We start from the raw sequence: 26,957 nt of genomic DNA on the forward strand, positions 1-26,957 counted from the left end.
GGACTGTGGGTATGGTGACCCTAGGCCCACTGTAGGAGAGGATCTGGTCCGAGACCATCTTAAGAACCTGAACGTGCACAAGTCCATGGGTCCTGATGAAATCCATCCATGGGTCCTGAAGGAGCTGGCAAATGAAGTTGCTAAGCCGCTGGCCATCATATTTGAAAAATCATGGCAGTCAGATGAAGTTCCAAACGACTGGAAAAAGGGAAATATAACCCCCATTTTCAAGAAGGGGAAAATGGATGACCCAGGGAATTACAGACCAGTCAGTCTCACCTCTGTGCCTGGCAAAACCTTGGAGCGGATTCTCCTGGAAGGCATGCTAAGGCACATGAAAAACAACAAGGTGCTTGGTGACAGCCAGCATGGCTCCAGTAAGGGGAAATCCTGCCTGACCAATTTGGTGGCCTTCTATGATGGGGCTACAGAACTGATGGAGAGGGGTAGAGCAGTTGATGTCATCTACCTGGACTTGTGTAAAGCGTTCGACACTGTCCCACACGACATCCTTGTCTCTAAATTGGAGACATCAATTTGATGAATGGACCACTCGGTGGATAAAGAACTGGCTGGATGGCTGCACACAAAGAGTTGTGGTCAATGGCTCAGTGTCTGGCTGGAGACCAGTAACGAGTGGTGTCCCTCAGGGTCGGTGTTGGGAACGGTCTTGTTCAACATCTTCATTGCTGACATGGACAGTGGGATTGAGTGCACCCTCAGCAAGTTTGTCAATGACACCAAGCTGTGTGGTTCGGTTGATCCGCTGGAGGGAAGGAATGCCATCCAGAGGGACCTTGACATGCTTGTGAGGTGGGCTGATGCCAACCTCATGAAGTTTAACCATGCCAAGTGCAAGGTCCTACACCTGGGTCGGAGCAATCCCAGGCACAGCTACAGGCTGGGCAGAGAAGAGATTCAGAGCAGCCCAAGGAGAAGGACTTGGGGGTGCTGGTCGATGAGAAAATGAACATGAGCCGGCTTCAGTGTGCGCTTGCAGCCCAGAAAGCAACCGTATCCTGGGGTGCATCAAAAGGAGTGTGACCAGCAGGTCGGAGGAGGTGATCCTGCCCCTCTGCTCTGCTCTTGTGAGACCTCACCTGGAGTATTGTGGGCAGTTCTGGTGTCCTCAACATAAAAAGGACATGGATCTGTTGGAGCAAGTCCACAGGAGGGCCACAAGAATGATCAGGGGACTGGAGCACCTCCTGTATGAAGACAGGCTGAGAAAGTTGGGGCTGTTCAGCCTGGAGAAGAGAAGGCTGCGTGGAGACCTCATAGCAGCCTTCCAGTATCTGAAGAGGGCCTACAGGGATGCTGGGGAAGGACTCTTCATTAGGGTCTGTAGTGACAGGACAAGGGGTAATGGGTTAAAACTTAAACAGGGGAAGTTTAGATTGGATATAAGGAGGAAATTCTTTCCTGTAAGGGTGGTGAGGCACTGGAATGGGTTGCCCAGGGAAATTGTGAACTCTCCATCCCTGGCAGTGTTCAAGGCCAGGCTGGACGAAGCCTTGGGTGGCCTGGTTTAGTGTGAGGTGTCCCTGCCCATGGCAGGGGGGTTGGAACTTGATGTTCCTTTCCAACCCTAAATATTCTATGATTCTAATCCCAAAGCATCTCTCCTGCCCAGAACAGATACTGGGATGCTGAGGCAGCTGTATTAAAAATGACAGAAAATCCCATTCAAAATGAATGGCTTCTAGAATAAATTACAAAGAAAAATTAATATGAAATAAAAGTTCTTGACAAGCTTTGCCCAAAGTTAAATGCATTTACACTTAAACTCTTCAGCTCTTCCCCTTACATGTCCAAGTACTGTAAGTGCACACACACATGCGTGCACACACACATTATACAGTGCATTAACCATGTCGGTCAACATAAAACTTGTCAATGTGTTACAGGTTTTGGGCAGGACTGTAACACAAGTTATTTAAACATAAAGAACAATGACAGTACTAACCACACTGCGCATACGATCTTATTGCTATGTCTATGTGCATCGCATCACCTTCAATAGCTTCATTGCAAGTCTAAGAACTCAACCAGCCTTCAATGAAAGTCTGAAACATCTCTGAAATGGTGTCATTTTTGAGATGCGTGTGAACTCTCTGTAGTTCATAGAAGGACTGCTAACACAGTAATGTTTGATTGCGTTTGGGCTTTGCCTGTTTATTGAGTACAGTTAAGATTCTCAGGCACAGATTCATGCACAGATAAACTATCATTTCTATTTTGAGAGTGTTGGGCTTGTGCAGATGGGCTTGAATATCGGTGCTATGGTGAGCCATGGTCTTCAAAGGGTGGGGAAGTCCTGTATCTTACTGGACTATTCACAGAAACAGGATGAACAGTATTGCCTTGAAAATCCATTGACTGAAAATGCTGATATACCTGGAAACCTTCCAAGTGGCCTTTGTTAACATCTCGGCTCCAGGGCTGCCTGTAGGGCTCATGTCTGTAAATATAAGCGGCCTCTGGCCACTTTCTATCTTCTGGTAAATAATCCACTGGAGGGGTTATGAATTTGACAGCTGGGGGGGATCTCGAGTTGCTGGTAGAAGCATCAACAGGGGCTACTTCTATCTGCCCAGGGGTTGTTGAAAGAGGATTTTGGTGACTGGCGGGATAGGAATTCATTTGTAGTTTGTCTGGAGAATAATCTACTGAAATAAAAGAACCATATGGCCTCCCAGAAGGGCTGGTTTGACTCCCATGGTAATGTAGAGGAACAGAACTCCTATTGCCTATACTGGAAACACGCGTTCGAGAATTGCCATGGTAAGGAGGCGGATTCCTGTAATGTGGCAGTGGCTGTTCTACATTCAGTCCGTGAGGCGGTCCATCGGATTGCAAGGAGTATTTTGGAGATCTGGGTTGTGAAGTGAAGGTGTAATTGGGTATTTTTAATGGAGCTGGTTTTCTGTCAGGTTGCTTACCTGCACTATTAGAATATGCTACGTGCCCCAGGCTCTGTGGTTGAGCTCTCTGAAGCTTCTCTTCAACAAGATTCTCATTCTCAGCTTCCAGGACGTTGTCATACTGAGACGCATTCGACCCTCGCTTACCTTCATCAGCAGCCAAACCCCTCATCTTTTGCTTTACATTCAAAGGCTGCGTGTCTACAGGACTTGCTGGTGGGCCTGAAACCGAATGGTTTACCGGCCTGCCTTTCACTTCTGCAGAAAGTTTCATTGTCTTTTCAATTATTCTGGTATCAGATGGCTTATTCCACTTAGGTACAAATTCCCTTCTAGTATTTGAAGCAGCGTTAGAATTCTGATTAGCAGCTGCATTATTATACTGTCTCGAGTTTTCCTGCTGTGCTGGCTGAGGCTTTCTTCTGGTGTCTACCTCATTCTTAGACATAGTACTTTGTGTCTCTATCAGTTGAGCCTTCTGCTGTTTTAAGGAAGGTTTCTTTCCCACTGAATTCATTCTTTTCCAGTTATTTGGTGAACTTACTGCTTCTTCTGTGGATAGTCTCCTTTCTGTCCTTGTTTGTGTACCAGTGCTGTTCTGCCCATTAAGCACTGGGGTAGAGTTAAGCATCAGAGGCTGAGGTTCTGATGGAATCTGCCCCATTGGCTTCTTTGGGAATTCATCTTCTTTACCTAAAAGAAGAACAGCATTAGCATAAATTCACATTTGTACAAAAGTCTCCTCTGATCTATTGGTCATGCAAGCAAAACCAGCTATGAACTCCACTACCTGGGCCTCTCTCTGGTCACCTTTCTGCTAAACACCTCAAAGGTTTTTCTTCATACTGACATCGAACAGAGATTTTGTGTATGCTCTCATCTGAACCACTAGCTCCAGTCTGCCTTTCTACAGCTGATGTAAACTTGACAAGCTTTTGCTTGTTCATGACACTGCTGCAAAAGATCGTTTTCCTAGATTACACTTCGGTTACAGTACCTACTATATATGTAATCCTCCCAACACTTTTTCCACTTTAAAAATCCTTCCCAGTATCCCTTTCCCAATCCACTGTCTCCAATTCATTCACCTTTCAATGTTCACCTCTGATAAGCTATGCTATCAGCTCCTTGGGCACATGCACAAGCCTCCTCGCAGACACCTGTGAACCTTCTCTCACTTCTTTTTTTGGGGTGGAGCTCCTCACTAACATCTGCACAGTTAAGTCCTTGTTTCCCCTGGCCATAAATTTCAACCTCAGTATTAAAAAGCTCGGCGTCACTGAAAGGCTCTATGCAGAATCACATTGTTTTCAGTTCAGCTTTCCATCACTGGCTACGTCATGATTCCAACTGAGTGCTCAATGGACAAGTTCTCCTAAGCACAACGAGATCATTTAGAGAACTGGGATACGAAAGGAAAGTTCTCCCAGACTGAAGCTCAACACACTGCAATAGCCAGCGGCAAACACCAGCTATGTGGGGGCCCAGAATGATCCACATTGCCACTACAGAAAGAATAAAGATGTGTTTCACTGCTTGATGGTGTCATAGAACCATTTACATTGAGTTTTCCACTGCAATCTTTCTCCTTAGCAGTCAACACCCTTCATATTCTCAGCCAAAGTTTTTTTATCACATCCACTTGCATATAATTCATGTAATACGCTACTTTCCTATTATAAGCAGAAAAGGTCACATACTTCTCATTAAATGTATTAATCTAAATTTAATTTAATGTTCAGTGTTTCCTAAAAAAACTTTTAAAGTCAGCATAACCAAACAAATTCTATTCACTCTGCATCTATTTAGTAAGCAAAAGCTCTGTTGTAAGGAGAAAAAGAGAAATGGGTACCCTTGCTCAAATGTTATGCAAAATAAACGATATAAAATAGCTGTTGAGAAAATAATTTTGTTTAATTCCTTTGTTTAATCATAAAGAGCACCTCACTCTTTATAGCTATTTGTAATTAAGATCCTTTTTATGTGCCTATATGGGTCCACAGGACCGTACACATACAAATGTGCCTGACACAAGTGCTGTGGTTAGAAGTGAGCTATGTTCGTTTTCACAGTCACTGTTATGAGTTCAATCTTTGGTGACTGGCTCATGATAAGAGGTACACAGAGGAAAGTCAGCAGCCAAGGTCAGTATTATTTATCACAGCAGCATAACAAACTACCATCACAGATCAGTTTCTATATAAACTAAATGAAAACTTACAGTTTGTGCCAGCTAGGATATAGCAGGAGGACAGCTGAGAAGAATACAACAATGCCATGTGTCATGACAAGATGAGTCAAACATAAATCAGAAGTACTTAACAGTCTGGTTTTGTCAAACAATTAAACATCCATTGTCTTGATTTTTCAGTCTTCACTGAAGGCCAAATGTGATGTGCAACTTACCCTTATCTTTAGGAATACACAACTTCAGAAACCTTATTTTACATATAATAAGCACAGCCTACCCAGGCTTGCTGTAGAAAAAAACTCTGCATTTTCCCCTACTTACCCTTTGTTCAACTATTTAGACATATAAGCCTATGCTCTGAACGTACTCATTGTCTACCTTGCTACAACTTGGCAGAGGAAGATTCTCATGCTGAGCCCTCTCCTCAGTTACTTGTCCCCAAAGGGGAGATTTTACTTGTTAAATGATATTACAGCGTTCTGCACCTGGCACACTATATGGAGAACACCTACATAAATGGTTGCAAGACAGTGCAGCAGGTTACACGGTGGGAAAGGGCCTCAGCAGTGGGCTCCAATGAGCAGCTCACACAATTACAAGTCTCATGGTCCATTCTCTTTCACTACAGGGCCCCACTATTCACAAATCAGGCTAAAATCTGGAGCATGGATTTGTGGACTTCCACTTCTTCACAATGCAGCACTGGAAGAGCAAATGAGGGACAGAGCAATGAGCTGCATGAACGCTTAAACTGCTCTGCAATATACTGTGTGCTGCACCAGCCTCTTCAAAACTGTTCTTTATTCTGTATGAACAGAAGTTCAATTTTGGAACTTGCTTCAGTTTGGCACAAGGCATCTGCTTGATTTAATTCCATCTGCACCTCACAGACAGAGTCAGGCAAAGCTGGAGCTCTTGTCTTCTGAATAAAAGTCAATTTTGCCCATAATAAATATTCCTGGTACTGGATTTATACACTAGCATGCTTTCAATCTTACTAATTTTGAATGTTAGAATAGCATGAAGTCTGAATTAAGAAAGAATACTCAAAGAACATGCCAAGAACTTGTCATCTAAATCATACAGAACTCGTCTTTTATGCTGTTAATCTATTTATAACCTCCAGGTGATCCACAGTAGGTATGGAATAGCATGGAAAAAGGCTCCTCAACATCTTTAACTTACTTAGTTTCTGTCCTTGTATGCAATAAATGTTCTAGAAAAATGATTTTTTCCATGCCTGAAATTAAACTATTACATATATATATAAAAAAATAAAGACAAGTTCCTCCAGTAGCTGTAGTGCTTCCTAATTTGTACAAAGATGTTAAAAGCATGAACAGATTTCCTTTCTTCCAGCTTTTAGTCCAAGAAATGCATACAGAGCCATACGAGACCCTTTGAAATAGACTTGGTTGTTCAATAAAGGTGGGGTTTGTGTGAGTTTTTTGGGGTTTTAATTTCACACACTTAGGGTTCCTTAATTACCATTAAGCTCTAACAAAATCCAAGTGAGAATACTGCAGACATTTTTATTGCGTTCTAGCTAGGCTGCTTTGAAGATTACTTTCTGTCATCTTTCCTTCACATTTCAGGGTAAAAGAACACGCTACAAGTAGGCATATGTGGGCTGCACTGTCTAGATGATGTATGCTGTAACATGAATTACAGCTGTAAAATGAGTACCAGAGAAATCTTACCATGGCTGTTGCGAAACTGCGAAAACTCGACATTAATTCATGCAGTGAGTAACAAGGAAAGTGTTCCAACACAGTAATTCATTTAGAAGAAAACCTCTGCATTCCAACAGCACGAAACCCATGTTTATAGGCTGGTAATACCAGAGCTTAGTGCTTTGAGGGAAAGCAAATATAGGGAACAATGAATATGTGCAGAAGGAGGGTCAGTGGGGAAAAGAAGAAATACAGCTTTAAATCTTAGCCACAGGCCTTCTACAGGAGTTGGTATAACTTGACCCTCAGACAGAAACAAGTGACACAGCTTGCTGAATCATCCACATCTGCATGTGGAACTGAGGCCACATTGCTGGAGGTACTCAATTCAGTTGAATCAAAGCTACAGAGCAGAGGTCTTGTTCTGCTTCAGAAATGCTTGAGCTCTCATCACCTCCTGCCAGGAAAAGCATTGGAAGGAAAGGAGTTGTGTAAGGATCTGCGAGCTGCAGCACAAAGACATCCTACAAACTGGTTACCTTCTAAAGGAAAACCAGTTTGTTTCAAACTGGAAAATAGGTATTTAATTCTATTTGAGGATATATATACACACACATAGGCGCATGCAGAGCTGTCGCTTCCAGTGGAACTAAAAACAACTTTAAAAAAATGTTAAGAACAAATAAAACCTCCTGAAGTTAAAAAAAACCACAAAATTAAAGACGACAATAACCACATTTATCACCATGCACATGAATACAATGAGACAGTCCTCACATGCAGAAAACTGCATGTGAACTATGTGTGTGAATGCTTTAAGCAGCAAGGAAACCAAGATGCTGCATGTTGGCAAGAAAGAAAAAAGGCCATAAAAGCAAAAAGCTGAGGAAAAGAAACCATAATGGAAAAGCAAAGCAACCAAGTCACAACAAACATCTCTATCCTTAAGAGGTCCACACAGAGCTCACCACAGAAGCATGCAAAAGCACCAATTCTTGCAAGCCACATTATCTTTTACCTGCCAATTTTCCATTCCAAATCTGCCTAAAGCCTCACAAGCAGCTCTCAGCCACCTTCTTTACTACTTCAACTAAACTCACTGTTCAAACTCCTCAGATCTGAGCATGAAATAATTTTATCTGGCTGGTTTTAAGGACATCCAACTGAATCAACAGCACAAACAGATTTTCAAAGTCTGAGTTAATTCTGGACATACCTGTCTGACTGAGGAACAGAGAAACGACTGTGTTTTACAAGAAGTATTTCTGGGACAAGTGTGTTTTCTATGTAATCGATGATGTTTACAAACAAGGTTTAAAAGCATTTTAAAACTAGAAGCTGAGACTCACTTTTGCAGTGAGTTTTACAATGACCAAATGTGCCTTTGGCCTCAGATTTTTCCCAGGCTGGCAGTATTCACATGAGGTACAGAACTCTTACTCTCACAGAATCACAGAATGGTTTGGGCTGGAAGGGACCTTAAACCTCATCCAGTTCCAGCCCCCTGCCACGGGCAGGGACCCCTTCCACTAGAGCAGCTTGCTCCAAGCCCCTGTGTCCAACCTGGCCTTGAACACTGCCAGGGATGGGGCAGCCACAGCTTCTCTGGGCACCCTGTGCCAGGTCTCTATTCCTCCTCCTTCAACAAAACAGGTTCCTAAAGAGAGTTTAGTTACTGGCTTTTCCCAAAGACAAACATAATACTTTATCTCAGAATTTACAGAGATGGGACTACAGGATTCTCTGTTTTTCCTTTAAAAGAAAGGTAGTGATTTATTTGGCTTGCATGCAGCACAGCATAAAATAAGCGAACAACAAAGAAAATAGGGTGAAAAATGGGTGAAGAAGGAGAGAAATAGAAGTAGGAGGAGATAATTTAAGCAAAACAAGAACAATCAGGTGCTTGTTTGCTGCTGTAAACATGTTACCTGACAGGAAAAGGAGCAAAGCAAATATGAGCAGATCTGATTGTTCCCCAAATTCAAGTCATATTAAAGAAAGTTTTAGTCTACTGCCTGCCTCCTGCTCTAACAAGTCTTGGTCACCACCCAGTGGAAGTCACTCTCAACTACAAGACTTTTACAGATAATTACTTCAGGAGGCACTAACAGCTTCATGCATTGAATAGCAGACATAATTGGAGTAAAGTGCTTTAAGTGCTCTCTCCGGTGAATAACAGTCTAGTCCTTAATTTCAGCACCAGAATACATGCACTTTGACTGCTCTAACGCAATTTTCAAGGATGGTAATGGCCATAAGAACAACTCTTCAAATGACTTCTTGATATTTTGTGTTTATTTTCCATCGGTGACATCCCATCTTACTTCTTCAGTTTACAAGTCCAAGAGAATATTAAAGAAATCTAAGTGCCCGCACTAGAAACTGAAGCTGCTGTCTGGAAGCCTGGCTCTGCTCCTCCTCCTTTATAGGCCATCACTAAGGAGTTACTAACATGAAATCTTGCTGACAACTTGAAGGTAGAACAAAATGCACTGTTTGCCTTCCTGGTGCTATGTCACTTCTGTAAGTGACAGCATAGAAAACTTACTTTAGAAACACCTTCATGTAGATGAAAATAGAAACAGCAACAGATTTGGTCATCAACCAGAAGGTGCGGGACGCCAGCTGTGTATCTGTGAGCTGCCCTTGCAAATAAACTTGCTAAAATTAACCACTTTACATCCCTAATTCCACACTTCTCCCAGAAAATACCCTTTCTTCAAAAGTGAGTTTAAAATAAGTCTATGAACCATGCCTAACTTAACTATCTGGACTGTATTTGTAAAAAGCATGCACGTTTTTAACAGTAAAGATGCTTAAATTATGCAAAGCCAAATGTAAAGCTGCTGAAAATAACATACTAATTACATTAGTTTACTCCCATATATTAATTTCCTTCATCATATTGCAAAGTATTTGTACCACGCAAGAAACGAGGCAGAGAAAAAGGTTTAGTTGATTAAAATGTGAGGTGCATTGTCTGAAATAACTACTTGTGTGTTCTCCAAGCACAAGTGAAAAATCCAAAATTCCTCTGAAACAAAACACAACGAAAAGAGAGAGACCATCAGAGACAGGAAAGTCAAACTGACTCGAGGATTTCTATTGGTTTGGCTGTCAAAAGGCACATTAAAAGCAAAGAACAGACGTTATTTAATAGATTAACAACCTACTATACAATTCTGCACTGTCACTGGTGAGTACTTAAAACAGGCATTATTTGTATAAAAGACGGTGATGAGAAATGTAATAAAATATACCTTTAAAGAGCAGGCAAACGTTTAAAATCTATGGCAAATACAAGATTCAAACTTCACTAGTTTTCCCTGAACACAGAAAAGGCTGGGAGAAATAGAACTGAGTCAGAGTTTAAAGCTGCTGTTATCACACACAAATATAGTTAAGATGATCACAAGGACAAGGGAAGGACAAGATTGACCAATACTGCTTTAAAATTAAAGTACAAGACCTTTATCTCTGATTTAAGGCCTTCTCAGCTGCTGTAAGGTCCACTAAACTTTCAGTCATTAAAAAAGTCCAACCCAGAACCCCTCTGCCATCCCTTTTCAGGGTACCTTACACCAAAAGGCAGGTGAGAAATAGTCTCAAGAACAGACCCAAGCATCAGACAAACTATTTTCAGCCACATATTTTTGAGTAGAATATGAAGCTTTCACTGATAAGCACTTTTGTTTATTGAAGTCAGACACTATAAAAAAAAATGTATTAATATGCCAATATTGTTTATTAAACACTGCATTATTTATGTAGTCCTGCAGGAATAGCTTAAAGCAAAAGCTGGAAATTCTGTTTCTTGTGAGCATTCAAAGAGTTTTGATGCTGTTTTAAATAACAGCCAAGGAAATAACCTGCATCAAGGAATTCTGGAGATCAATGGTATATACCATGAAAATTGCTTTCACTATGCTCTAGACATCATCCCTGAATTAAGGAAGATTGCCAGCTCCACATCAGAACTTGCTCCTTGAGAGAATGTAAACAGGAGTCACACAGATTTAGATGAGCGCTGTTCCAGAACCTGCTGTGGTGTGGACACCCTTCCTAATGTTCCAGACAATCCAGAAAAGAGAATTTATCTTTTCTACTTAATTTGCTTGATAGGCCAAAGGACATATCATAGAATGGGTTGGGTTAGGAGGGACCTCAAGGCTCATCCACCTCCAACCCCTGCCACGGGCAAGGACACCTTCCACTGGAGCAGCTTGCTCCAAGCCCCTGTGTCCAACCTGGCCTTGAGCACTGCCAGGGATGGGGCAGCCACAGCTTCTCTGGGCACCCTGTGCCAGCGCCTCAGCACCCTCATAGGGAAGAACATCTTCCGTAGATATAATCTTAACCTCCCCCCTGTCAGTTTAAAGCCACCCCCCTTGTTCTGTTAAAAAGTTCCTCTCCAGACTTTTTGTTGGCCCTTTAGGTACTGGAAGACTGTTACAAGGTCTCACTGGAGCCTTCTCTTCTCCAGGCTGAACAACCCAAACTCTCTCAGCCTGTCTCCAGAGCAGAGGTGCTCCAGCCCCCTCAGCATCTCTGTGGTCTCCTCTGGACTCACTCAAGCAGATCCACAGTTTCTACCTTAGGCTTGTCCCAGCCTGCCTCTCCCAGGGCCTGGTCACCAAGGAGCCTGCCAGTCAGAAGTGTGCTTCTCCATACTGTCTCCACAGAGTCACTGGAACAGGGATGCCTACATTGGCTTTGGAGAACAGCACTTAAGATACAGCCTGAAGGTTGCAGTTGCTAAGTACAGGCTATCCTACCCTACATTTCTGTGACTAGAGATTACTATAAAGAGAAATGGAATTACATCACATGGTCTGCTTTATGCAAAATCACCCTACAATTGGGTAAAGAACTTCACTGACATCCAAAATTAGCATGATCCCCTTAACACCCATGTTCTGGCTGAGCATTTTAAGGGTTTTATCAGGGAGAAATTGTTCAACAAAGCCCCTTCCTTCCACTCGGCTCTGAAAGGAAGAAGCAGCTCCTTCATTCAGCGGGAGAAGCCATGGAGGAAGCAAGGCATGGAAAGCTACATCACACATAAAGCAGACATTCACTTGACAGTAGCACAGAACTTCCTACCTCTTATAATATCCTACTGCAGCTCACCCTACTAGGGCAGGAGAATCTATACAGCCTAACAAAGGATGACAGATGGAAAATTCCACTGAGCTTCATTAGCTCACTGCTATTCCTGGATGACTGATACTGATGCAACTGTAAGATGGAGATATTTTATTTCTTTTTCCTAAGATGCATTTTTACTTTACTTTACTTTACTACTTAAAGGTGTAATTATTGTGCAATCAAAAAAAACCACCAAACAAGTACAAGATAGGCAGTAATGTTTTGATTTCAGCTGATAAAAATAAAATAGACACTATTTTCTCAGGCTACAGTGGATACTTACATAAACAGATTTGTTGTATCACTGCATGACATGATGGTTTCGTAAGTTTTACATGAAATTAGAAGAATAACAGTAAAAGAGTCTGAAGGTAGGAAAGACAGTAGAGTCAGACACATGTATTGGGCTTGCCTGGCAAGGTTTTGGTAGCTGGAGAGCTACAGAGGTAGTTTCTGTGAGCAGCTGCTAGAAGCTTCCTCCATGTCCAGCAGAGCCAGTGCCAGCAGCTCTATGTGGACCAGCTTCGGAAGAAGCCCAAGCCCATCAGTGACAGTGATAGAGCCCCTGGGGTAACATATTTAAGATGGGGGGGGAAGTTCCTGTGCAGAAGGAACTGTAGGCGCAGGAAGGAGTGAGAATATGGGTGAGAAACAGCCCTGCAGACCGCAAGGCCAGGGAAGGAGGAGCAGGAGGAGGTGCTCCAGGCACCGGAGCAGAGGCTCCCCTGCAGCCCAAGGAGGTGCACACTGGAGCAGATATCTCCCTGCAGCTGGGGAGGACCCACGCCAGAGCAGGGAGATGCCTGAAGGAGGCTGTGACCCTCTGGGAAGCCTGTGCTGGAGCAGGCTCCTGGCAGGACCTGGGGCCCCGTGGAGAGAGGAGCCCAGGCTGGAGCAGGTTTGCTGCAGGACTCGTGACCTAATGGAGGATCCACATTGGAGCAGTCTGTTCCTGAAAGAGTGCACCCCATGGAAGGGACCCACACTGGAGCAGTTCAGGAAGAATCCAGCCCATGGAGGACTGCCTCCTGTGGGAGGGAGGGACTCCACACTGGAGCAGGGGAAGAGTGTGAGGAGTCCTCCCCAGAGGAGGAAGGAGCAGCAGACAACAGGGGATGAACTGACCACAATCCCCATTCCCTGTCACTCTGCACCACTGGAGGGGAGGAGGCAGAGAATCTGGGAGTGAAATTAAACCCAGGAAGAAGGAGGTGGGGAGAGAAGATTTTAAGATTTGCTTTTATTTCTCCTTATCCTACTCTGATTTGATTGATAAGAAATTAAGCTAATTTCCCCAGGTCAAGTCTGTGACACTGACTGCTGAGTGATCTCTCCCTGCCCTTACCCAGACCCACAGATCTTTCTCCGTCCCCTTTCAGCTGAGGAGGGGACTGACAGAGTGGCTCTGGTGGGCACCTGGTGTCCAACCAGGGTTAACCACCACAACACGTGAGCAAACCAAATGTCCAGAGAATGCTGAGAACCTGCAGGAAAACACTATTGCCTGAAGACAGTGATTAGTAAAACCAAACTGAACAGCAGAGTGGGAAAAGGGAAAAATTACAAATCAAAGGCTTGTGAAATTCATATGAGCAGCCTCACTCAACTGTACATAACAGCAGACCAATCAGCTGGACTCCCAAGGATTAGGATGAAGGCATTTTGTATTTATTTTGTGAAAGGTTGAGTAATATTCCCCTTTACCCTGGCAAAAATATGCCACGCAAAGAGGATTTCCCAGGCTACTCTGAAATTAAAAAAGGAAAAAGTTCAATTCCTTATTCAGCACCAAAATATACTTCACTCTGGCTTTGCTTTTCCTACTTTAATATTAAACCTCCCTCATTCGGGCTGAAAAAGTAAATTAGAAGGCATTTAGTTGTCACTGATGTTGAGCTATCCAAAACAAAGAACTGGTTTAGTGCAAGGTGTTCCTGCCCATGGCAAGAGAGTTGGAATTGGATAATCTTAAGGTCCTTTCCAACCCAAACTATTCTATTATTCTAACCAATATGACTCAAACCAAAACCATCTTCTTAGCTAGTATGAAATCAAGTAACTTGCATTCCACTGCCAAACTACCTTGGCAAGAAGATACATTCTCTACCCTTTGCTGTTGGTCTCCACAAGAGGAATCTTTGTGTCTCACACTTTCTGTAACTGCACTGCAAGCTGGATGGCTCTTATGTCACCTAAAAGCTTCTCTAATCTTCTGAGAAAATCCAGAGTGTTTTCAAACAAAATTTAACCTGAAGCCATTTACCACCATCCCAAAAGAAAAACCATAAACCATCAATAAATTAGGAACAAACTGCCCACCTTCAGTTTTTTCTGCATCAAGAAAATTCCCAGTGAATTCTGTATTTTCCACAGAAACTCTCAACATGAGTTACATGTATGGGATTTTCTAGGCTGGAAGATACATTTAACTCCATCAAGTAGCAAACTAGAAAAGTCTTTCCCAACTCTTGGGCTCCCACAGTTTTAGGTGGAAACTCCAAACTTCTCACCGACGTTTACTTTTCCACATCCAGGAAAAAGTTTTTTGGGACAACCAAAAGCCTGTCTACAAAGTTTTTTGGGACAACCCCCTCAAACATAACCACAGAGGACTCTGTATTTCAAATTTAACAAAAAGCACTCCCATGATCGATTTTCCTTTAATATGATGGAGTGGATTTGATGCTAAAAGACAAAGTTGCTCTCTGACGTATCTGCTCACACCTCATGACCATGATGTGACATGATGTCTGACAAAGCACATGCCTGAAAGTAGAGCTGAAAAGAGCAACTGGCCCTGAAGAGTAAGTAAAGACTGAAACCCAGCTTGTGGAGGAAAGAGTGGAGAGAAGACAGGATCTGAAGCTGCAATAGAAAGGGGAAACCACTGTACACAGTAACTTGGAGAACTGCAGACTCACCGTAAATGTAGATGAGAAGGTCTAAGAGTGAGCACGCAAGAAGACAAGAGCATGAACAAGACTTAGACCTATTGTTGGTGAGAGAAAGCATGCTGGAGACATGTTCCAGAAAGTGAGAATGAGGACAAAACAGAGGAATATGAGTCAAGAGAAATGGGAAAGCCTGGCAAGCAACCAAGAGGATGGGAAGCAAATGTACAGAAAGTGTTTGTACCCCAGAGGGACAGATCTGCTGAAGAACCACATGAAACAGGCAACTGTTTGTGATGAGTAGCACTGAAGCAGCCTCATATTGCATGCAATTTAAGCTCTACAGAAACAGACAAATGAAATTCATTAATGAAAGCTTCAGGAACAAATTATCACAACAAGGCTATATAGACAGCCTTTATTCTGATACTTCCTAACTTCTGAAAGCCAACCACAGCAACTTAATAATTTCAAGGTAATTTCTTGCCATGTTTTTAGAAGTTTGTTTAAAGTATAACCTTTCTCAAATGGTATTTTACAGTTAGCAACAATAAAGAAGAAGGACCCTGAATAATCACAAGAAAAATTCTAATTAAAATTTGTGGAGGTAGGGATAGAAAAGATAATAGAATCTTAACCCAGGAAGAAAATATCCTAGACACGTTTCATAAGCAAGGCCCCAAGAAACCACCATCTCTGCTCTGCAACCCGAAAGCACAAAGCTGAGAAGACACAAAGAAAATAATCCAGTTAGACACCCAGAAGGTCTATCCCCTGCAAGCAATGAAAAGACGAAGAAACTATTTGACCTGAACTTTGTTCCATAACTAATCAAGCTATAAAACAGTCCGGATCCTCAGACAATGCTGCTGCTTCAAGTAAATTAAGACCTTCATATTTACTCTTCTATTTTTTATAAATCCAAGTTAATATGATGATCAGAACATGGGATGTTTTAAAGCACTTGCCCATTAGTTTACAACCAGTAAAGAAAACACTAAAAAGGAGCAAACTCATGAAATAAAGGGTGTTCATTTTAAACTGTAAAATAGTGCAGAGGCAAAACTGCCCCAAACCGATGCAGTGATGAAGAGATAAATATTTTTAACAGCGTGAATTAACACTTAAAAAAATGGGCAATGTGCAAAGAGCTCTACAGGTATCTAAATGTACATGTGTGCAAATTTCTTACCAGCTACGGGTAAATCCAGCTTAGCTCGTTTCAATTCTGACATAGAATTTTGGAGGTGGTCTATTACATAGTCATCTTCATAGAAGAAATTCTTGGCTAAAGTGCTCTGCAGAAATTCTGCAAGTTCTTCCATTCGTAACTTTATTAGCCGCCCTATATAAGAAGAAAATATTATACATTAAAATATGAACATCAGATGCTTTTGTTTTCAAACCAGAATGAAAAACACTTATGAACTAAGCAAACATCACAATTCTACATCAGAAATCTATAAAACGCATTAAAAATTCATTTGCAAACATCAGAATTCTACATCAGAAATCTATAAAATGCATTAAAAATTCATTTGCAAATGGCACAGAAATGTTTTTTCTTATCACTCTCTACTTAGGACAAGGCTTTCCAAGAAGGGGCATTTCAGAAAACTAACTACAAGTCATCCTCCTTCAGCCTTCTTATGTCCAACAGCTTCAGTTCTTTACTTTTCAGCCTGCATCCTCAATTTACAAGACACGGCTGTAGAGCTGTACAACATCCATCATCGCTCTCAATAAGGGCTTTGAAAAGCAATAAAACATTTTAAAAATTGATATTTACGGTATCCTCATCCACAACTGAATCAACTTCCAATGAAATGATGATGGCACTTCTCACTTCAGAACCATTGCTTCAGGCTCTCAAAAAATTCAGGTACTTTTTGCTACTTCAATCAAATTCAGGTCATATTTTGAAAACCATTTTACAGTTATCAGATTATTTTTCTTTCCCTTTTACACAGCAGTAAGGCCATGTTTCCCACAGAAACTTATATGGCTTGCAAGGCTGCAACTCCATAGCTGTGTAGCTCCTTTAAGCGTAAGTACGCCATCACAAGCTCTAGAATGAACAATTCCTATACATGAGCCATAAAAATTGTTTCTGCACTGTAATAAAAATGCTCCTAGCATGTATTCCACAGTGACAGTTTGACTGGATAGCTGTACTATCAATCATAGAACTGTTTGGGTTGGAAGGGACCTCAAAGCTCATCCAGTTCCAACTCCCTCCCATGGACAGGGACCCCTTCCACTGGAGCAGCTGCTCCAAGCCCCTGTGTCCAACCTGGCCTTCAACACTGCCAGGGATGGGGCAGCCACAGCTTCTCTGGGCACCCTGTGCCAGTGCCTCAGCACCCTCACAGGGAAGAACTTCTTCCTGATGTGTAATCTACATCTCCCCTGTCAGGTTAAAGCCATTCCCCTTGTCCTATCCCTAAAGGCCCTTGTCCAAAGCCCCTCTCCTGATTTCTTGTTGGCCCCTTCAGGCACTGGAGCTGCTCTACAGTCTTCCGGGAGCCTTCTCTTCTCCAGTCTGAGCAAGCCCAGCTCTCAGTCTGTCTCCATAGCAGAGGTGCTCCAGCCCTCTAATGATCTTCATGGCCTCCTCTGGATTTGCTCGAGCAGGTCCACATCCTTCTTGTGTTTTAAGGGTAGACAAGAGCCCAGATAACAGATCAGAATCCATCTTCTGCCTGCTTCTTGCCAGTCCTCTCTTCTCTTTTGACATAAAACACTCTCAGTGTTCTGATGACAGAGCAGGTTGCTCTGTACTTGCTAACCAAGCAAACCTGCACTAGGACATTTTCCTCAGGTCTTCCCATAAAAAGACTTCCGAATAAAAAATATTTTGAAGTAGATGTCCATTTGTAAATGAAGAAGAGAAACCAAAATGCAAAGCCTAAAAATTTGTTGTTACAAATTTAGTTAAGTATGGTAATTTAAAAAGTAACACGTTTCATTTTTCAAACCCATTTATCAACAAACCAATGTTTGTTCGTAACGTTTGTTCACAGCCCAGTGAGACGGTGAGGTAGTATCACCCCAGTTCAAAGAGGGTACATCAGCAAGCAAATTAAGATGCCAATTCTGCAGGCTCCATGTAGACCTCTCAATTCACATAAAGGGCTTCACTAAGAAAGCCAAAGTTCCAGAATAAGACTGTTCCAAACTCAGACTACAAGGTATCATCCTGAGAAATGCTCGGTGTTATGAGACAATAATTCATCCTCAAAAGCTTTCTGGATCCTTTGGAACCAGGCACAGACAATCCTTCTGCTCAAAATCTCATATTTCACTTTATCCAAAGGCAAAGGACAGAAGAGGCCACCCAGACAGGCTACAGAAATTCTGGTTTTTAATTATATTCTTGGATAATAGTATAGAGACACACACACACTGGTGGCTCCCCATTGCTAAGCTGTTCGCTGATAGAGATTCAGGTATTTTGGGGCTCTTTATGTGCTTTTATGATTAGCTTAAATCCTGGAGGGGCTAAAAGGCATTTCCAAATCATGGAACTACAACATTTCCCCCTCCATTGTTCAATCAGCAATACAACTCACCTCATGTCAATGTTTAAATAACTTTCTTACTATAAAAGATATTTTTCCTTGGCAATCACATTGTGTTTGGTCTGGCTTGCATGGAGTTAATTTTCCCCACAGCAGCTGTCACAGTGCTGTGTTTTGCATTGGTAGCTGGAAAGGTGTTGATAACACACCAGTGGTTTGACTACTGCTGAGCAGTGCTGCCATCAAGGCTTCTCTCCAACATTCCCCCATCACCAGCAGGCTAGGGACGGGCAAGATCTTGGGAGGGCACACAGCCAGGGCAGCTGACCCAAGGCATATTCCATACCACGCGATGTCTGCTCAGGAATAAAAGTTTAGAGGATGGAGGAGAAGGGGAAGCATTTGTTATCATGATGTCTGTCTTCCGGAGGAACTGCTGCACCTCTTGAAGCCCTATTTCCTGGGAAGTGGCTGGATATCACCTACTGATGTGAAACAGAGAATAAACCTTTTGTTTTCCTTTGCTTCCATGCATGGCTTTTGCTTCATTAAACTACCTTTATTTTGACAAACAAGGTTTTTACCTATCTTATTTTCTCCCTCCTCCATTCAGCACAGTACGGGATCGACAGAGCAGCTTGATGGGCACCTGGCACCTACCCAAGGTCAAGCCACCACACATACACATTTAATAGAGCAAAGACTGAGATTTCTTGAGCATAAGGAATGAGAAATGCCTTTCAGACACAGTATAAGGCTAATGGGAAACCAAGATTTTCACACAATGCACACAAAATAACATCAAAAACAGCTGAATCTCTGTTTAGCATTCATATGTTTGAGAGATGTCTTACTTTTGTGTAGTTTCAGAATCGTGTAAGACATAGCAGTGAGAATCCGCTCTCCTTCAAGTAGGTAAATATCCCATATCCTGAGGCTTAACGTAAAGGGAGTCTGAAATGACAGAATCGGGCAACACTGTTAAAGCAGTCTATACAAGTCACAATTAAAAACAGAAATAAATATGAAAAGCATACTCACATGACCAAGGAAACAGTGCAAAAACCATTTTGTTGTGTAAAAACCAGTGGATATGTCCTGGGAGTCCTGTAAAAAATGCAAAAGTTTAAAATCCAAGTCATTCCAGTACTGTTTTACACTGTCCATGGAAAACCACTTTCACCTTGAAGCCTATGCACCCAATAGTCACCATAAAGAATTAATTTAACTCCATGAAACACTGTTACGTCAGTCTATCAAACACCATTTCTGTCTTTTATAGTTTTCCTCAGCAGCTTCAACCCCTGAAGTAACATGCATCTGGAGATGTAGGGGTATTAACACATCTTAGTCTTCCACTTATTTTTTTGGGACAGATGTAGCAGAGAATTAAATCCCCTCTGATGAAATTACATCAATAATCTGCCACAACCAAAGCTCAGGCACTGCGTCCATTTAGTCTTTCATTGCTCTGCAGCAAGGTTGCAATTCATGCTGAAGGTAGGAGGGATTTGTCACAAGGATGCCTAGCTACTAGAAAGCAGCTTAAAACAGTTGAATTCTTCAAACACAGGACCTGAAACCAGCACTTAGGCTGATAAGGTATTTCATTTCTTAATTAATTTCCCTAGAGCATAGATGGTGCATCTGGTAGGGCACCCCTTAAAAGGTGGCTAAAAAGCTTCTTGGCACTTCCATGGAGCTCTTCAAAGTTTGTTGAGAGAGAACTCAAAGAGGAAAAGCTGAAGTAAAAGCCAAAAAAGTTCAGAAATTCTTCACTTGAACTATGGGATAACATCCTATTTTCTGCTTGCCACATTCAGCCTTTCCTAACATTTAAAGTATCCAAACACGGAATTAGCAATGGACCAAATCCCTCTGGTTCATCTGCAGGCTTTACTTTCATCTTTCAGTGAGGTAAAATGGGTTCATCTAAGAGATATATTCACAGTCAGAAATGAGGAAAAATAATTCTTAGTATAACTGAAATAATCTTTATGGCATTTTCATTTTGGGAGTCTTTACAAAAAGCAGACAGAGCAAAAACCACCTTACTCTGACATTTTTCTAACCTGTAGGAATGGCCATCAGCCTACTGAAAGACAGATACAATGGACCATACCTTTCCCCCATAAAAACCCTGACTGCTATTAAATTCAATGCCACTAAACCAATTCACACAAAAATAGAAACAAGTTCTGATTTAAACCTGAAAACAAATTCATATAATAAATATACAGAGAGTGAATGCTTTCTGGATCCCTCTAAACAAGTGGCCAAGAACTCCCTCAGAGGGAACTACCAAAGCTTTCTATTTAAATGAGCTTTTTCAGTTACTACAGCAACTTCCTACACTTTTCTGAAGCTGTCTCTACCAACCAACCCGTGGGGGAGGGGACGGGGGGGGGACACAGACATGAGGGATGGGGACAGATGGCAGAATAAAATAGTTCTTGATCATTAAATGTAGTAATAAGAGGTATACAAGCAATATAAAAAGTACAGTAACATGCCACCTCAGGCTGTAGCACCTCAATCATATACAATTATTCTGGGAGTTTTAGAAAGGGCCTTTTGCCATTTCCTGTTAAACCATTCAGTCTTCTTGGGATTATTCCAGACTTTGTTCCTGAAATGTGACAACCTCAAAAATGAGAGTCAGACTATTTCTAAACAAGAACCATCACCTTGTAATTGTACTGGAAAAACTAAATCCAAAACTTAGAGAGTCAAGGTTGTAAAAGAACTTGTCTTGGTATTTTCCTTTTTTTATGTTTTATCAATATGACAAGATCACCTCGCATGACTAATTTTGACTCAACCTTTTAACAGAGGAATGAGTTTGGTTTTTTTTTTCCTAACCAGATCTGCCTAATTCTGTGTTATAAACAGGTCTTAGATCATGTTGGTAAAAACAAGACATTAAGTTCTACTTTATAACACAACTGGCACACATTAGATGCAATTCATCATTGCCAGGGTGCTAGTCTGATCCCACATTGTCTTATTTTTGTAAGGAGATAAATGCACTAAACAGAAAATAGTACAGTCCTGGGAAGGCAGCAGTCACTCTTCAAAGATGTTGCTGCAACTGAGCATCTCTTACACTACCTTTTAACACTTGAATATGGATTCTGACAGAACCAATGTGATTGTAAAGGCAAATTTGACTACTGGAACAGCATTTTTTCTCCCATCAGAAAAAGAACGTGGAGTAAATACAGCCAGTGTTAGCAACATAGAGTGCATTACTTCCTATTTAAGAGCATTAGAAGAGATAACACAACATTTAGCTTCATGTAAATCTTACTGTGTAGGTGCAAATATTAAAACTCTCTTATAAAGGCTATTCTTTTTAAACAGAGATTAAAACTTGTTGGTTGCAAAACCACCTCTGTCCAGAGATGAGCCAGAGAGCAATACATACAATAAACGCTTGCTTCAGTGTTTTAACATCAGCTTGCTATCCAGCAGTTTGCACAAGGCCATGTAGAAGTACAGCATATTTTAAGAGGTGAAAAGGGAGGTGGACACCCAATTTAATTACTCTTAGGAGTAACTCTGTCAAGGTGCACCATAACTTGGTCTATAATGAAAACAACAGCACTTCTCCTCTCCCCCTTCTGTTTTGCATGGTTTTTTCTGAGGTTTGAGGTATTCTTCACCTGGTGGGTTAACCTGAAGTGAAACAAGGCAGCAGGCTGTAAATAAGGATTGTTTTTATTGTGCTGTAAATACTTACCAAATGCTCCTTAAGTTTGGTCAAAAATTTTGTCAGTACTTTGTCATGATGCTCTTGATACCTCAACAGTTTTGGAAAACCAGGAACAAAAAAACCTAAGAAAAGAAGTTGACCATGTAACAGGTGTATGTACTATAAAAATGTTATCAAAAATGTATTCAGAGCCCCGAGAACATCATTCTTCTATTAGGCCACTGAATCTGAACAGATATCCAGCACAGTACTATGAAGTCCTCATATGGATATGCACATACTCTTGCCTCAGTGACTACAGCAAAATACCAATGCATTCCTTTAGTGACTACTATTAGATTAATGATGCTGGAGGACAGCAGATCCACCAGTCCTATGTTAGCCTACCCATTATAATACCCAGGGGAAACCAAATGTTCAATGACTCTTTAAAACACAAAATTACAACCCACACCAACTGAAACTTTTAAGAGCAAAGAGACATAAATCAGGATTATACCCAGCAAATTCACGCCAGAAGGACAAACAGCATAGGCAGTTACTAGAACTGTCTGCGCTGGAGATCATAAAGACGACAAGAGGGATATTCTACCAAGACAAATATAATTAATATATAGTATAAAGACTGTGAGCTCACACAACTGAAACTAAGGGCATATAAAAAATACCGAGTAGTTTTAGTGATCACAAGCTAGAAAATGAAAGGCCTGAGATCCTCTTACAACTGAGCTACCAGCACAGCTAAAGGCTCAGAGCAAGCATATAACACTAGCCAAAAGCCCTTGAAATGTAAAGGAAAGCTAGCACAGCTACCCAGCAGGAAAAGGAACCACTCAAAGAAGGTCCTTCAGGAAGCTGAAGCTGTGCTCAGATCAGAGATGCTCAAACACTGGCAGTACAACAATGTGAGAAAACAAGCCTCCCCCCAAGAAAGCAACTTCCCAAAGGCATTACAAAATACTAACAGATCTGTTTGTAAAGCCCTTGGAAGCAGAAAACCTGACAGAGAGTTTGTAAGTTCAGCAGTCTGTGAAGATTTTTACAAGTGCTCACAGAAGATAAAGTCAATACTAAAACCAGGTTTTTTCATGGAAAACACCGGGGAGGGTCCAGAACCTTAAACAGCTCTAGAACTCAAAGATCAAGTAGCTGAAACATGGATTATGTGAAACCTCTCGCTTAAAACACCAGGAGTCTGGGAAGTGGCTGACATGGTATCAGCTTTTCTTCCTCACCAGCTACCAGATGAACCCTCTTATTCCTTACAGCAAGGTCAAAGGATGCCTACAGGAATCAGCCTGAGATATCTGTGTAAAGAGCTCTCCAGTAGCACCACACTCGAAGGTCAAAAGGAGACACTGACAAAACACGAAGACATAAAATCTGGAATGAGTTTTAAAATCCTGTTTGCAGTCTGTGGCATCTTAAAAAGGCACCTACACCTATGTGATGCTCTCACGTATCAAAACCAGGTTTGGTATATAATGCGCTGACTTAGATTTACTCCCCAAAACACCTAAAAGCTTCTATGAGCTTTGAGGATTTCAACATTCCACACAGTTGTCACTGCATAGTTCTTGATAATTATTAAATATATGGGGTTTTCTTTCGTGAGATGCTTTCAGTCGGTGTTATCATTGTGGAAAGCTTTGAACAGGCACTTGACTCCTGATGGATTAAAAACTTCACTTAAGACAAAGACCCTCATGCCAGGTTGCACCTCTTTGTTTTTAAAGGCAATATCTTTGCAGAAGTACAAACAGGAAAACGACCAACTAGCACTTCATCTAGCACATGGAGAACATCCAAGAACACAGGATGCTACAGGCTGGGCAGAGAAGAGATTCAGAGCAGCCCAAGGAGAAGGATTTGGGGGTGTTGGTCGATGAGAAAATGAACATGAGCCGGCTCCAGTGTGCACTTGCAGCCCACAAAGCAACCGTATCCTGGGCTGCATCAAAAGGAGTGTGACCAGCAGGTCGAAGGAGGTGATCCTGCCCCTTTATTCTGCTCTCGTGAGACCTCACTTGCAGTATGGTGTGCAGTTTTGGTGTCCTCAACATAAAAAGGACATGGATCTGCTGGAACAAGTACAGAGGAGGGCCACGAGGATGACCAGGGGACTGGAGCACCTCCCTTATGAAGATCAGCTGAGAAAGTTGGGGCTGTTCAGCCTGGAGAAGAGAACGCTGCGTGGAGACCTCATAGCAGCCTTCCAGTATCTGAAGGGGGCATATAGGGATGCTGGGGAGGGACTGTTCATTAGGGACTGTAGTGATAGGAGAAGGGGTAATGGGTTAAAACTGAAACAGGGGAAGTTTAGATTGGATATAAGGAGGAAATTCTTTCCTGTTAGGGTGTCGAGGCATTGGAATGGGTTGCCCAAGGAGGTTGTGAATGCTCCATCCCTGGCAGTGTTCAAGGCCAGGTATTTAATACAACCCAACACATTCTAACACATACTGGGTTTCCACTACTATTTTATTGCTATTCAGATCCCTACATAACCAGCTTTCAATTGGTTACATTCCCTAAGAGATTAAGAGGAAAGGAAATCATCTGATTTCCATTGAGAACTATCTGAAAGATATCACATATAAAAACAATTACAATACCATTATGGATAAAAGGTCTAACAATATTCAATAGTCCCCCAGTATAAAGATTCCATTATGTCTTATATTGACTATACAGACAGAAAAGCGAAGTTCCATTTTCAAATAATATATGACTTGAAACCTAACATATACCAAGTGACAGGAAACTCCATACCATGCATGGCATGCTTTGGACCAGAGAAAAGCTTCACCAAGGCCCAGAAGGCATCTTCTTCATTCATGTACATAAGGAGTAAAGCTGTGATCTGGCTCATTCCCTGACAATATCCAACTTCCTGAAAATCAGACAGTGAAACATTACAACACTGAAAACAAAAGCCTTATAACCATGAGCTCTTAGTTCTTTCTTGACCTAGTGGAGGAAAGAGGATGCCTGACTTAATGGTGTAAGTTCCCTAACTATGACACCACCAAATACACTTAACATTGAAGTATTTACAACACTGATAAATAGAAGGGATTATTCACAACCCTTCAACTGAAAAGTAAATGGAAATCTTGATGGTTCATTTGAACTTTTCACTGTCAGTACTAATAATACCAAATGACTGTATCTTGCTGTCCAACTGGATGTGTTTTAGTTGTAATTCAAGGGAGGCTTGGGGAGAAGAGTTCTGCTTAGTTTGGCTTTACAGTAAGAGAACCATCCGACGAACACAAGACTTTAGTGTAGCGTGACCTATAACTATAAATCTGCTCAAGTTTAGCAGCCCATAGCAAGCACATGTAACAGACCTGAAGAAAAAGCCTTTATTTTTCCAAACCTGAATTTGGGTATTTCCTCTGCCATTAATTTTTACTTTTGTGGCAGGAATCAAATGTCACTCACTGTCATTTAGCTGCTCAGCTAACCTCACCGGTAACAGTTGAGCCTGCATCCCTACAAATACTTGGACTGAGTTTCTGCAGAATTCTGCTCTAGAGATAAAACCAAAGCGTAAGAGGAGAAATGCAACGTTAAGTGCAAAATAAGAACCCCACTGCAGTATTCTCATCATTACACTTAACAGCTGATTACACACAGTATTTTTCAGGCAAATTGATACTAGTCCAATTTTATAGGACATATAGAGATTCTTCCAGAGTTTTACTTCTCAGTGAATCAAGGCTGCTTACAAAGAAAAGCTTATGACAATGTAACAAGTGGAAGACAACAAATTCTAGCCTTTTATGGCCCAACAAATGTGAGGAGACAGAAGCTGAAACAGGACAGGAATGTTCTATCCCCTGGACCTTTTAAAAATGGAACAGTGCTGTTTAGAGTAACTGCTTGATTTTGCTTTCTTCTTAACTTTACATATTTTTCCATTGAATTGTAGGGAGCTGCTGCTGGTTAGAAAATGAAAGGCATACAAAAATGATCCAAATGGGCACAAGGAACAAGAGGATAGTGCATTAAAACCACAGTTAAATGGGGACATGACAGGATTTCTGTTTCTTCTATTTTTAGCATGCAGACAAAAACCATTACAAAATACCTAAATTCTAACCCTTATGTCTGGAAAACACCACTCTAACAAATCCTCATCCAAGACTGCAGCCAACACCAAGGGCTTAAGTAAAGAAGATGCAGCCTTTAAAATCATTTTGCATGTTAGACCCCTCCAGGTTATGAAATATGACTGTTTACTCCAACATGCATCTTTCTGCAGTGCCTTCCTTCACATCATTCAAATGAATGGGAAGTGTTTAATTAAATGGGAGGAAAATAACAGTACTTAAAAGCCCAGACCAGCACAAACTCATTATTCTTATTAGACACTGTACTTAGTTTCAGTTGAACCATATGCACAGTTCAGTCTGTCCAGTAAGATACCCACAATACTGGTGACGTGCCGGCACTAGTTGCCCAGAGAAGCTGTGGCTGCCCCATCCCTGGCAGTGTTCAAGGCCAGGTTGGACACAGGGGCTTGGAGCAACCAGCTCTAGTGGAAGGGGTCCCTGCCTGTGGCAGGTTTGGGTTGGAAAAGACCTTTAAACATCTAGTTCCAATCCCCTGCAAGGAGCAGGGACATCTTCAACTTGATCAGGTTGCTCAGAACCACATCCAGCCTGACCCTGAATGCCTCCACAGCTCATGCATCCACCACCTCTCTGACAACCTGTGCCAGTGTTTTACCACCCTCATTGTAAAAAATTTCTTCCTCATTTCTATACACTTGCAAAGGTCTCTGAAATGTTTGCTGGGTTTTTTTTTACATGGAGAAAGACACAGCATTGCAAGTTACTATCTTCTGGCATATTCAGAGAAACTGCATTTAAGTGTGAAAGTACAC

At 41.7% G+C, this 26,957-nt stretch overlaps 1 protein-coding gene across 3 annotated transcripts in view; it reads right to left on the reverse strand.

The window, feature by feature from the left end:
* Positions 1-2,185: 2,185 nt before the first annotated feature.
* Positions 2,186-26,957, reverse strand: part of USP6NL (USP6 N-terminal like) — a 97,706-nt gene continuing 72,934 nt past the window's right edge. For all 3 annotated transcript variants that reach the window (XM_061346198.1, XM_061346197.1, XM_061346200.1), the window contains exons 9-14: positions 24,836-24,956; positions 22,091-22,185; positions 19,390-19,455; positions 19,203-19,302; positions 16,020-16,172; positions 2,186-3,617 (exon numbers count right to left, since the gene is read on the reverse strand). In XM_061346198.1, the coding sequence (XP_061202182.1) occupies positions 2,281-3,617; positions 16,020-16,172; positions 19,203-19,302; positions 19,390-19,455; positions 22,091-22,185; positions 24,836-24,956 (1,872 nt within the window). In that variant the 3' untranslated portion in view covers positions 2,186-2,280. The remainder of the gene's footprint in view (positions 3,618-16,019; positions 16,173-19,202; positions 19,303-19,389; positions 19,456-22,090; positions 22,186-24,835; positions 24,957-26,957) is intronic.

Source organism: Neopsephotus bourkii, unplaced genomic scaffold (genome assembly GCF_033783945.1).
Source record: "Neopsephotus bourkii isolate Nb327-2 ecotype Australia unplaced genomic scaffold, CSIRO-AGI_Nbou_v1 NB_266, whole genome shotgun sequence".
Lineage (NCBI taxonomy): Eukaryota > Metazoa > Chordata > Aves > Psittaciformes > Psittacidae > Neopsephotus > Neopsephotus bourkii.